The 13215-nt window shown below is 46.0% G+C and overlaps 1 protein-coding gene across 1 annotated transcript in view; it reads left to right on the top strand.

Moving 5' to 3' along the window:
• Nucleotides 1–13215, top strand: part of LOC115085097 (ADP-ribosyl cyclase/cyclic ADP-ribose hydrolase 1-like) — a 91108-nt gene that overhangs the window by 59152 nt on the left and 18741 nt on the right. The window contains exon 4 of the mRNA XM_029590699.1: nt 9619–9701. Coding sequence (XP_029446559.1) covers nt 9619–9701 — 83 coding nt within the window. The remainder of the gene's footprint in view (nt 1–9618; nt 9702–13215) is intronic.

Below are 13215 nucleotides of genomic sequence, written 5' to 3'. Positions count from 1 at the left end.
GCCGCAGCACACTGAGCCATGATTTCAAAGTATTATCCACTACGACGCCTAGATCTTTTTCCTGGGTGGTAGCTCCTAATATCGAACCTAACATCGTGTAAATACAGCATGGATTATTTTTCCCTATATGCATCACCTTGCACTTGCCCACATTAAATTTAACCTGCCATTTGGATGCCCAAACTGTTGCGCATCCTGTCCACGCTAGGCCCGCACCTGGGCCTGCTCACCTTGCTCCTGCGCTGTAGGGCCCCTGGCCGACTTCTCCCGCTGCCTGTGCCTCCCGTCCACGGCGCTCCGCGGCGGCGTCTCCCAGGCCCTCCACTTCGGGCCTAGCTCCACGCCGGGGTGCGGCATCCTCTCTGGCGCCAGCCCTGCCCCTAGGCGCGGGCGCGCAGACTGCCCGGCCCTTTAAAGGGCCAAGGGCGGGAGCCAGCTCCGCAGCGCAGCCCAAATACGTTACGTAGACTTCATATAAAAGCGAGGCCCTGCTCCCCAGGACTTTACCTTGGCAATCGGGTCGACACCATCGTGTTCTTAGTTTGCCTAACTCCGTGTTCCAGCGTCTCCTCGTTCCAGTGTCTTCCTGTTCCTGAGTCTCTGTGTTTTCCTGCATCCTTCCCAAGTAGTACCCCTACGGACTGTTCTCTGGTACTGACCTCTGCCTGCCTGACCACTCTCTTGCCTGCCGCCTGGAACTGATCTTTGCCTGCCTGACCATTCTCTTGCCTGCTGCCTGGAACTGACCTCTGCCTGCCTGACCATTCTCTTGTCTGCCGCCTGGAACTGACCTCTGCCTGCCTGACCATTCTCTTGTCTGCCACATGGAACTGACCCTTGCTTGCCTTGACTATGCTCGGACTGACCTTGGTATTGACCCCTGCATTGGTTGACCACTTCTGGACTGATATTCTGGCTCAGATCCTTGCGCTTCACTCAGACACTCTCTTCTGGCCTACTGTGACTACCAGACCAAACTATTAGGAATCCACTTGCAGCTTCCACCCGACTAGACCCGCAGGTGCTGTCTGTCTTGCCCGGAGAGCCTTCCTGAACTGTGACCTCCCTGAGGTCTCCGGAGCTTCCAGTTCGAGTCTACTCCCTCCTATCTGCGGCCTCAATCCTTTCTCTGTCCCTTTGGAGATACAGTCTCCAGAACTGAACACAGTACTCCATGTGAGGCCTCACCAAGGCCCTGTACAAGGGGATCATCACGTCATTTCTCTTACTAGATATTCCTCTCTCTATGCAGCCCAGCATTTTTCTGGCTTTAGCTATCGCCTTGTCACATTGTTTCACCGACTTCAGATCGTTAGACACTATCACCCCAATGTCCCTCTCCTGCTCCGTGCACATCAGCCCTTCACCCCCTATCAAATACAGTTCTTTCAGATTTCCACACCCCATATGCATTACTCTGCACTTCTTGGTATTGAATCTCAGCTGCCATATCTTCGACCACTCTTCCAGCTTCCTTAACTCCCGTCTCATTCTCTACACTCCTTCCAGCATGTCCACTCTGTTGCAGATCTTAGTATCATCCAAATTGCAGATGAAATTTAATGTGGACAAGTGCAAGGTGATGCATATAGGGAAAAATAACCCTTGCTGTAGTTAATACAATGTTAGGTTGTATCTTAGGAGTTACCATCCAGGAAAGAGATTTAAGTGTCATAGGGTTAAAACATTGAAATCCTCGGCTCAGTGTACTGTGGCAGTTAAAAAAGCAAACAAAATGGTAGGAATTATTAGGAAGGGAATGGTAAATAAAATGGCGGATGTCATAATGCCTGTGTATCGCTCCATGGTGAGACCGTACCTTGTATACTGTGTGCAATTCTGGTCACCACACCTTAAAAAGGATATAGTTGCACTGGAGAAAGTGCAGAGAATGGCAACCAAAATAAGGGACATGGAATGACTTCCCTATGAGGAAAGCCTAAAAAAAGTGCTGTCTAGTTTGAAGAAGAGACGACTGAGACGGGATATGTTAAAGGTCTATAAAATCATGAAAGGACTTGAAAAGGTTAATGTAAATTGGTTATTTACTCTCTCACATAATAGAAGGACTAGAGGGCACTCCATGAAGTTAGCAAGTAAGTCTTTTAAAACAAATCAATGAAAATTATTTTTCACTCAGCACATAGTTAAGCTCTGGAGTTCATTGCCAGAGGATGTGGTTATGGCAGTTAGTGTTTCTGGGTTTAAAAAAGGTTTGGATAAGTTCCTAGTGGAAAAATCCATAAACTTTTATTAATTAATAAGCAATAGTAGTTTGAGATCTATTTAATGTTTGAGTACTTGCTAGGTACTTGTGACTTGGATTGGCCACTGTTGAAAACAGGGTGCTGTGTTTGATGGACCCATGGTCTGACCCAGTATCTCATTTCTTATGTTCTTATAAAAGATGTTCGGAGGTAAGGTGTTCAAAAGGTACTATTTAGGTGCAATGAGGGAAGGAGTTATCGGAAGAACTACTGGAGAAGGTAGGAGAATTATCACTGTTAATTTGGAGACATTTACATTGGACTGGACATTTATATTACCAACTACATGGGAAGGAGGTTTATTAACTACCCTATATTATGGAGAATAACAACCTAAATTCAGAACCGGAAAACTGATTTTTATTTACATCATCTGGAAAAAGAGGAGAAGTCACAAATTTATCAAGAGAATACTATGTAAAACAAAACATAAGAACATCAAGGCTGGAAAGATTCTCTTAATCATGACATAATCATTCAACAAAGATTATGTTGGAAACCAGTGTAGTTATTGCTGTCATATTCAGAGAGAGACCCCCCCCAAAACAGTACGGTAAGCGGTCTAGAAAAGCCACGGATGTGAAAAAACAAAGCAAGACCGGAGCCTTGGAAAGAAGATTTATTGATTGATTATACACAGCCTGACTCTGGCCAATGTTTTGCCTTTTATGGCTGCATCAGGGGCTCTTAATTATGATAAAATATAGATTCTATGTCCAGGCATCATATATGCTTATGCGGTGTTTTTACTTGTTTGATCACTTGTGATATAAGTTGGTGGCTAGTCCTTCAAAGGTAACTTGGAAGGAACAGCGATATTTCTCCAAACAAAGATATTAAAATAGCAGCAAAGCAATACAGAGGGCCTAGAAGATCTCCCTCCCCCCCCCCCCCCCCCCCCACTCAGGGAATCATGGACACTCAGATAATTGTACATCATGGGACGATTTACTGTTAAGAGACTGTGGTGGGATTTTGGCCCTTGGGACCTTATCTGGGTCTATTAGCTCAGGGGGGTTACACAATGCACTAGTCTTAGAATTTTTTAAATGAAAGATAAAGAAATTATTCCTCCTGACAGGACATTGGGGAAGGACTGAAAGGGGAAGATGAAGATGTCACTGAGAGCAGGACATAAAAAGTAGAGAACTTAAGATGCACTTGAGAGCCAGAGAAGGGAAGAGAAACTGTTGTAAATCAGATGGAAAGTCCACAGCTACAGAAATAACAGCAGTGCCTGCCAGCCCCTGAATTTTCAAAGGGAAGCTCTGTGGGGAGTTTCCCTTTGAAAACCTGCTTGTGAGACTGCTGTACAAAGTATCCATGGACTTGTGAGCAATACAGGGATTTAAAAATTTACCCCGTCACTCCTGAGGAATGTATTTAAAAACATCCTAGGGAACAAAGACAATATTCAGTTTAGATTTTTTTTATACTTTCTTATGGGAATAATAATAAGCATGTCTTTTTTTCTAGAGTATCCCTACTACAGTTGCCTATAGGAATGTAAGGTAATTTATTAAAAAATAAATAAATACACATTAATGTTGTGCTTGGGGGGTTCTACTAGCCATCTTGGTCTTGAAGAGATGCTGAACATGAGTTTTCAAGACTACATAAATTCCAGTATGTACTGATCTCAGAAATTGTCTGCCTTTGTTTGAGTTGCTAAACAGTTAGCTAAACCTTTTTTCTTTGCTTCAGATATCAGAGAAAACTCAGTTCTTAATACCAAACATTTACTGAATGATTAACACTTTAACACTCACTGCGAATGACATGGAATCAAAGATGGCAGCACAGATAACAGAGCCTGGTATAGCTGTGAGAAAAATATCTGAAAACCCAGTAGTCAGAGATAGAAGCTGTGGATATTATTGGATGAGGTGAAAAAAGTGATGCTTCTAGGAGCTTGAAGAAATGTTAGTGTAACATTGGCCAGTCACGGTGTTGTCCACGACCGGCATCCCTCACCCCAGGACACTGATGGCCTCAGAAGACACAGGAATGCCACCATGACACCGTCTTCAATGATGCTCCCTGGACTCCCCTAGGTGTGCATGCATGCAGTGCAGCACTTTATGAAGTCACTGCAGTAGGAAACCCAGCCGCTGGCACTCAGCGATGACATCACATGGCTGGGTATATAAGGCCCAGATGCACTCCTTAGGATTGCCTCAGGAATAGGTCTTCTTGCTCGGTTGTAGTTTGTGTTGCTCCTGCTTTGGCTCCTGATCCTGCTTTGGTTCCAGCTTGCCTTGCCTTGTCCAGCCTGTTCGGCCTTGCCCAGCCTTTCTTGCCCAGCCCAGCATACTCTTTCCTTGGCTTTCCTTCATCCCAGTCCATCTCCAGTCTGTTTGGCACTGACCTCTGCCTTGGACCCAGATCTCCTTCTTGCCTTCCACCTGCCACAAATCTCTGCCATGGACCCGGATCTCCCTCTCGTCTGCTCACCCGCCTCTGAATTCAGCTATGAGTTTTTGTCAACACACCCTGCTTGCTGCCTGCCTCGACCTCTGGCCAGCTCCTGCTAATTTTCTCACTGCAGCCTGACCAGACCTTGGCCTTGCCCCGGACTCTCTCTCTATACGCCCTGTGGGACTTTGGCCTAAGTCCTGCCAGGCCCTGGAACCCAAAGGCTCAACCCACGGGGAAATGGGCTGGTATAGGTGAAGCTCCAGTCTAGTCCCAGTCCAGGGCACGTTTGCCAGCTGTTGGCATGGGCCTGGTAGGTTCATCTATTAGGCTATGTCAACCACGTTGCAGCACAAGCATCCACTATCCTTACAGTTAGCTTGCCAAAGGCCTTTGTCCAATTGAAAAACCCCATAGGAAATGAGACAGATCCAGGCTGCTTTGGTCAAGGTAAGAGGAGAGAGACTCAAAGAGACAGAGAACAAGCAGGAACAGATCCAATAAGAAGTTCAGAAGCATTCAACCAGTCCAGAAACATTCAACCAGTCAAGAGAGAGAAAACTTGTGCTCTGTAGAAAATCTAAACTAAGCAATCTCTCAAGATGACATAGAGTGACAGTATACTAAAGAAACATATAGATATAATGTAGAGACAAAATAAACTGTAAAGGGACCTCTTGTCCATTCATTAAGGGTCAACACTTAGGGGCAGATTTTTAAAAAATACGCGAGCACGTACTTTTGTTCGCACACCAGGCACGAACAAGAGAACGCTGGATTTTATAAGATAAAATCCGGGGTCGGCGCGCACAAGGGGGTGCACATTTGTGCAACCTGTGCGCGCCGAGCCCAGTGCGAGCTGCATGTTCCCTCCGAGGCTGCTCCGATTTCAGAGCGGCCATGGAGGGAACTTTTCTTCACTCTCCCCCCACCTTCCCCTCCCTTCCCCTACCTAACCCACCCCCCCCGGCCCTATCTAAACCCCCCCTTAACTTTGCGCGCGTCGCCGGCAGCCCCGCTCCATCCTCCGGTCCCAGGGGCTGGTCCGGAGGCCTCGACCATGCCCCCGGGCCGGCACCACGCCCCCGGGCCCGCCCCCGAAATGCCGCGTCGTTTCGGGAACGCCCCGGACACGCCCCCTCCCTCCCCTTTTCGAAAGCCCCGGGACTTACGCGCGTCCCGGGGCTTTACGCGCGCCGGCGGCCTATGCAAAATAGGTGCGCCGGCGTGCGAGGGCCCTGTGCGCTTAAATCCGGAAGGATTTACTCGCGCGGGCCTTTTAAAATCCGCCCCTTAATGTCTCTAATTCCCAAACATTGAGCTAAGGAAAAAAGTTAGGAAGTAGAGGGAGGCGCATACTTGCAACAGTGTGTCAAATTCTGTCCCCTAAGGGTGGTTTTTCCCTTTAGTGGAATGGTATTTATGGCCTGAACAGGTCATCCTGCCAGCAGTGTGAGCCAGAGAAATCCATCCATATCTTGTCCCAGTGTGTGAAGTAAAAATAGTATAGCACTCCTCATTGGGAGGGGTTTGAGATCTATCAAAACTCTTGTGCCCATGTGCTTTAGGTGGAGTTGTGAATCATCCTTAGCTCAGGGCCAAAGGAGCTGGCACCTCTCCTCTTGGAGAATATTGGAGGGGCCACATCTTTCCACAGGGAAGGGCTGGAGACAGTAAGGAGAGGATTCTAAGCTCTGCGGTCCTGCTGGTGTTTGGAGCTATCTCTTCACATAATGTCACCAGGGCCCTTTCCTTCACAGAGAAGGCTCAGAGAAATTTGAGGGAGAGGATTCTAGGAGAGGTTCCTGGAAGTCCAGAAATTGAGGAAAAGGATCCTGAGGACTGTGGATAAGTATCCTAGGAAGGGTCAGAGGAAGTATAGCCTGCTTGGCAAAGCCTACGAGAGTGAAGTTGGAAGCCCTAAGGAAAAGAGGATTTCCTTGGAGAGTGTGTGTGGACCACTGTACTGGGAGGTGTCAGAGAAAGGGCAGTCTGCCTGGGAAAGTTCATCAGAGTCTAAAACTGATTCAACTACAATCAGCCTGAGACACTAGAGAGAGAGAGAGAGAGTGATAAAGAGAAATGGAGCTTGGAGAAAAGATTGTAGCTACCAAGCAGGTAATTGGAGGGCCCAGGGTGGAAGGGGTTCCTGTAGAAAAGAGATGACCTGTTTTGGAATGAAGAGGTAAAGAGAACTTGGTTTAATTTTGTGACTTTTTAATTCAGTAACTGCTCAAGCACTACTCAGAAATGTATCTATTTTTAGATTTTGATTTCCCAGCCACCAGTCAGTAAAGATTTTATTTGAAAAACAGCACTGTTTTTCTGTGGACATAATCTTCTTTGAGAGTGACTGGACTGGTGAGCAGGAAGAGCTCCTGTGAGTTCAAAACCTGCAGCCCCCTTGTAAAGACTCTGCTTTTTTCCCCCCTGTGTGGGAATTCTGGGAGGTCATGGGGGCCTTATGTAGTCCTTGACCCTCCCCGTGTGCCCCCGCACCCAGGACCAGAATGGGATGGGGGCTATGTACCACTTTCAGAACGGCACCTCCACCACTGAGGCTGCTGATGTGGTCAGCCCTCCCCCCGCCTGTATAAAAGCAGGTTGCATCATAGATTTGCATGGCAGGGCAGATTCAGCTTGTGTGTAAGCAGGACATTTTTACTGTTTCTAGTTTTGGCCTACTCCAGGGACCAGGCCACATGGTCTGCAATCCAGGATAGGTGGGAAACTAAACCTTTTTCAGTATACAACCTGTCTAGTTGGGTTGTCTCCAGTGTTTTGTTCCCAGTATTTTTGCTGAGTTTTGGACTGTTTTGTGAGACCCCTGATTCTTGGCCTGGAATAGATTACGGGAAAGTCCCTTTCTGGGGTGGCCAGGATAGAGAAGTATCCACCTCACAATTCATGGCTGACCTGCTGCAGGAGAGTTCCAGTTTTTGGATATTTGTGTAAGAAGTCTGTTTTTGTGGATCTTTGAGAAATAGTTTTGCTGCTGTTTTTCCTGCCCTGGAGTGGGGAAAATTAGAAGAGCTGATTGTTCTCTGCTGTGTGGACCTTTCACCTGTGTTATCTGGAGAAAGAGCGCTGTGAGTAAGACATTTTTCAATAATTTGGGAGACCCCTATCTGGCATCTTCATCCTGGGGAGAAGAGGCAGAATTGGGAGTCAAGCAATGTGGAAGCCCTGTTTGTCTGCCAGTATTTTTGGAAGGGGATTTCTGCTCTTAAATAGGATAACTCTGTCCATCTGGAATGTCTTGCTTTTCCAAGCCCTGAAGGGTGAGATTTTCCAAAGCCCATCTACTGAGGGGCATCTGCGTAAATAAGGAAGATTGGAAAACGGTAATAACAAATTGTTTATTCCAAGAACTGGTATGTAGAGTATCCAAACTTAATATTAAACAATTGCTGCAGGAAAGTTTTTGTTTGGATACCCGACCTGAGCATCCAGAGCATTTTGTTTGCACTCACATCCCTCCCTCTGGAAATCTCTCCAGAAGAGAGAGTCATCCCCCTGCCTTGGAGGAGTATTTATTCCCCATGTTGGAAAGAATCTTACCCCCAAGCCCAACACAGAGAGGATTTAGCCCTGGGATCCTGTGTGAGACCCCCCTCCCTTCTAGGCTCACCCATGGAAGAAGGGCTGCAAAGGTTTATGCGCCTCCCACCAGAGGACGCTTTGAGGTTGTCAGGGTAGTAAGTTAATTGAACTATATACCCTTCCGAATCTACCTGACACATTTTGGATTATGATATGCTAATGTAACTTACACTCACAAAATCTCAGTTACTTTTTAAAGCCTAAATTTACCGTAACCATAATTATGCTACATTGCTTTTGTGTTTATATTTCTCTGTATCTATTATTATTAGCCTGCAAATTCTATTTAGTGATGAACCCTGTACTTATAGTAAAGTCCAACCCTCTTAGCTTGCTTGGAACTCCTTTGCTGGAAAAGTGTGATATAAATGATGATGATGATGATTTACCATTTACTATGGCAATCCCCTCTAGGGATGGCCATAATAGTGCAGCCCAGAGTTTGGTCCATGAGGCTTGAAGACAGTCTGGTCAGAGGGTTTGGAGTGGAGAGGGAGAGGAGTCCAGTCTCCTGTCTTTCCACAGGGGTTTGGGGTTGGGGAAAGGGGACAGCTTGTCTTCTGTCCCCAGTTGTTTCCATAGTGGGTATAGAGGCCACACTGAAAGAAGCACCACCACAGGGTCTGATATTGCATTATAAGAAGCTGTTCCTGAGGGATCCAGTAGAGGGGAGGAGAGTGTCTGCCTCCTCTGAGGGAGGAAATGTCTTATCCTGCGTTCGTCTTTCTTTGGGGGGGAAAGAGTTCCATATGTGAAGAAAGATCTTCACAGGAGGAGTGGGGAGTGAGTGTCAGGTGCCTGTGCAGAGCTAAATAGCTGCGTAGAAAAAAAGAAGAAAAAAAAAGAGAGAGCTGCCCACTCGGTGCGCTGATGAAGGAGTTCAAGAGAGAAAAGTGTGCAGGAGAGATTCAAGCGTTTGGAGAATCAGGTGCAGATAGGGACGTCAGGGAGCCCAGCATCCTTCCAAGAAAGTCTTTAGCCCTAGGAGAAGCAAGGATTAGGACCCCCACCTGCCCCCCTGTTTGAGGATTCTCCTGCTTAAGGGCTGTACAAATTGCAACCTTCTAATTTTCACTGTTTAATAAAGACTTTTATTTTGGAACACCAAAATCTGGTGCACAGTGTTTCCTTGGTGAAATCCTTTCCTCCATCAGAGGATTCATGCCGGGGTTTGCAGGACTGTGCCGGGACTGAGCCCTGATACTGAGTGTCCCCCCAGCAGAGAGGCACACCCGGAGGTGGGGGATACACAGGGATCTGGAAAGAAAGGGTATAACTCGCAGAAGTTACTGCGCATCGTGTTCTGATTTACTGTTGCTATAATGTTTTTCAGGCATTAACTATCAGTCTTGTCCAACATGGAGGGAATGTGAGAGCAATCCCATTTCTTCATTCTGGAAAATGGCATCGGAATATGTAAGTATATCTTTGAGATCAGGTGCACAGATTCTAGGGCCCACAGTTTTTAGGTGCCTAAATAGTCCTGATTACAAATTAGTCAGAGAAGTAAAAGTGGCCGAGGAAATAATGGGGCTTAATAATTCTTATCGTGACATTAACTTTTAACAGATGGATTTATTTGAAAATACATATGGAAGAAAAGAATGTCTGTAGCCCTCATCCCGGTCAGTTCTTAGGCAAATGGACACATGAGGAGAACCCCCATGACCTCCTAGGGTTCCCGCAGAGGTAGGGAAAGAAAGTATTTTCAAGGCCCTTTGGAATTTCTCTCTCTGGGGCTCTTCTGCACACCAATCCAGTCACACAAAAATAATCACTCTTCACTCCAAAATTGGCCAAAATAAGTCTTTACAGTAAATTGGTGGCAGGAAAAACAACATCCAAAAATCTGGAGATTCTAGTGGCAATGCTCCAGATACTGAAACTCAGAAGTCCAAGATAGCACAGAACACAAATTCAGTCTCTTTTCACAGTTCATCATCCTCCCTAAACAGGTCAGCTCTTAAGGGCAGGAGTCCCTCCTTCCAGGGCCCTCCTAGTACCTTTTGAGTAGCAGATCTTCTTCTCATTTTGTTTCTCTTATTTCTGCTTCTCTTGCTCTCTCAAGCCTCTGGCTGATTTGCTAGGTCACACCAAATCTGTGGACTTTCCCAGGGCAGGCTGTTTCTTCCTTAGACCTTACTAGTACACTTGTCCCTCCTACACTGAAGACAGTCCCTCTTCCTTGGACTCCTCAGACTTAGATTGTTCCCACCACAACACTTCTTCTCATTCTGGAATCCCAAGCCCGCTCCCTCCTGGACTCCTTCTCAATAAGGCCTGGCCAATCTCTTCCTTAGGTCCCAGCCACCTTCTCTGAGAAGGAACCGCTTCACTTTCTGTCTCCTGGTACCTTCCCTGTGGAGAGGGTCAGGCCTACTGGCACCACTCTGTGAAGAAGAGATGGCTAGTCTTCCGGACTCCAGCTCCTGACTCAGGCCTGAGTCTGTTTTCTGGCTTAGGCCGAAGCGTCGGCCTTGCACAGGCTGAGGCTAGGTTCATGGGGACCTGCCTTGGGCTAAGCAAGGCCGATGTTTCAGCCTGGGCCTAGGCCTCACCAGCAGATCCACTGCAAGTTAATTTGAATACAGAGTTAGCAAAGACCTCCTTTTCTCCAAAAGCGCGATCTCCACCTCCAAGGCCTCAAACTCTGATAGTTTTGCAGGAAGATGTTAATAAAGTAATCCCTCCTGTGGCAGTACAATATTCTGATGGTGGGATGTCAGATACACCTGATACAGAGAACAGAACTGTTCTGATAAGATCTGCATGTGATATTTTGGATCCCGTGCAAATATGTATGCCTTTGAAGAGGACTGAGTTGGGTTCTTCTGTGGGGCCAGCCGAGATTTCTTTGAGGGATATTTGGAAAGTGATTTCCAGGACTGAGACTACTCTTTCCAGGACTGTGAATCAGCTTTGTGAGTATACAACTGGAGCGACCAAGAAATTTTCTGATGTTGAGACAAGAACTATTACTCTAGAGTCTAATATTAATGCTTATTCTGGGGCTATCACTAATATTCAATCCTCTGTGGCTGCAGGGATAAAAGATGGTTTGGTTCTGCATTATAAATACAAAATACTAGAGAATAAATTGCAATCCAGGAATCTTCATTTATTGAATTTTCCACAAACCCGTTTTCTTTTTGGTAATGAATTGTTTAAGAAGTATGTTACTGAAGTTCTACAATTTCTACCTAATAGGAATTTTCCCATGTTTAAGTGTTATTATTTACCTGATAAGAGGAAGATCATCAGTCTAGAGGAGGATGCCTCAGATATGTTGGCACCATCTTCTGGCTCTGATCTTTCACTTTTTCTTCAACCTTCCTTGGATATCATAGCAACGAGAGCTATCTTTGTAATTACTTTTGTGTTAGAATATGATAAGGATATTTTCTTTTGCCAGTACTTTAAATATGTAACCCTTTACTGGGGTTGTGCTGGTTCCCCTAGGGCCTTAAAAGTGTTTATAAGTCGGGGCTGCTCTTGCCTCCTTCTCGAACTTCCCAGGGAATGAGCTTTTTCTGAGTGGGGAGAGGAAAACCTCTGTGGCCGTGGTGATAGAGAGTCTCTTCTAGGGTGTGTGCATCTTTCTCATGTAGTGTACTCTTCACAGACAGACTGGACTCAGACTGGGTATTCAAAATCATATTTACTAATTATTTCCAAAAGGTTAATCACTGTCCCACAATCATTTGGCAAATGAAACTGTACAGTTGAACTATTTACATGGAGTCTCTGCTGGGAAGCTGGTGTCCATCTCTCCGGCTCCTGGGAGGGAGCCTGCCACTGCATACTCATTCGTGCAACAACCCAGTAGAGGGAGAATCCTAGTGGGGGGGGGGGGGGCCCACACCACAAAAAGACCCTACCTGAGTCCATCGTTCAGTCTGAAGCCCACAGCCTGTGTCCCGATCCCTTTGGGGTGGAGATCTGATTGGGAGTCTCCCAAGGCTTGATAGTATAACCTTGAGAGACCTCTCTGGGAGAGAGGCCAGATGTTCCAGTTCAGCTCACAGTTCTCTGTCCTTCACCAGTTTGTGCAGAGGGGTGGGGAAAAAAAAACTTCCACACAAACAAAAAGGGGAAAAATCCAAAAGTTTCTATTCAAAAAGTCTCATGCTGGGTAGTGCTGTCACTGCTCTTGCTTCCTCTGTGGAGTAGAGGGGGTTGCTCATAGGTCTCCAACCCCTGCTCTCAGGATTGGAGGGGGTTGCTCCTTTCCCAAGGCACATGGTATTCCCCAGAATAAGAAAACTTATAAAAACTGGACAAAATCCACAAAAACCTTAACTCTCTACAAAAGAGAGGCAGACCCTCTCAGACAGGGAGTGTACTGAGAAGGGATCTCCCCTAAACAAAAGAAAAATACCAGGCTGGGTTAGTGGGCCCAACTCAGCAGAGAGAAAACAAAAACAGCTCCTTAGTCCACAACCTCTAACTCAGACTGCCACACCCTGTACTTCTCTAACTCCACTTTATACCCCTGGGATAGCCAATCACAGTCAGCTCAATGGAGAGACTGAAGGAAAATGGAAAATCCCATGATGTTACTAGTCCAGATGGTAAGGGACCTAGGGCCATTTAGTGACAAACCGAAGGGTTGGTCACAAATATAAGGGTAGCTTATTTTGAAGACAAAAGATCCTGGTATTTCCTGAAGTCTCTAGAGAGACACAGTTCAAAAGAAAACAGTTTCTCCAATTGAAGTCTTGAGTCTTGGCTACTGGAACTTCTTTTTACCTGAAATTTCCCTGTAAATGTGTGATAACTTTTCAAGATAATGGGTTTATTTTTACAGACCCTGCACATCTTGAAACTTTTCTACTCAATAAGACTTAAACCTGTATTCGTAATTTTGAGGCTGAGGTATGTTCCTGGGTTACTTTTTTTGAGTTTCTACTTTGATTTGCTTAACAAATTG

This window comes from Rhinatrema bivittatum, chromosome 1, assembly GCF_901001135.1.
Source record: "Rhinatrema bivittatum chromosome 1, aRhiBiv1.1, whole genome shotgun sequence".
NCBI classification, from domain to species: domain Eukaryota; kingdom Metazoa; phylum Chordata; class Amphibia; order Gymnophiona; family Rhinatrematidae; genus Rhinatrema; species Rhinatrema bivittatum.
The sequence above is the reverse complement of the archived record's forward strand: the minus strand, read 5'-3'. Positions and strand labels throughout refer to the sequence as shown.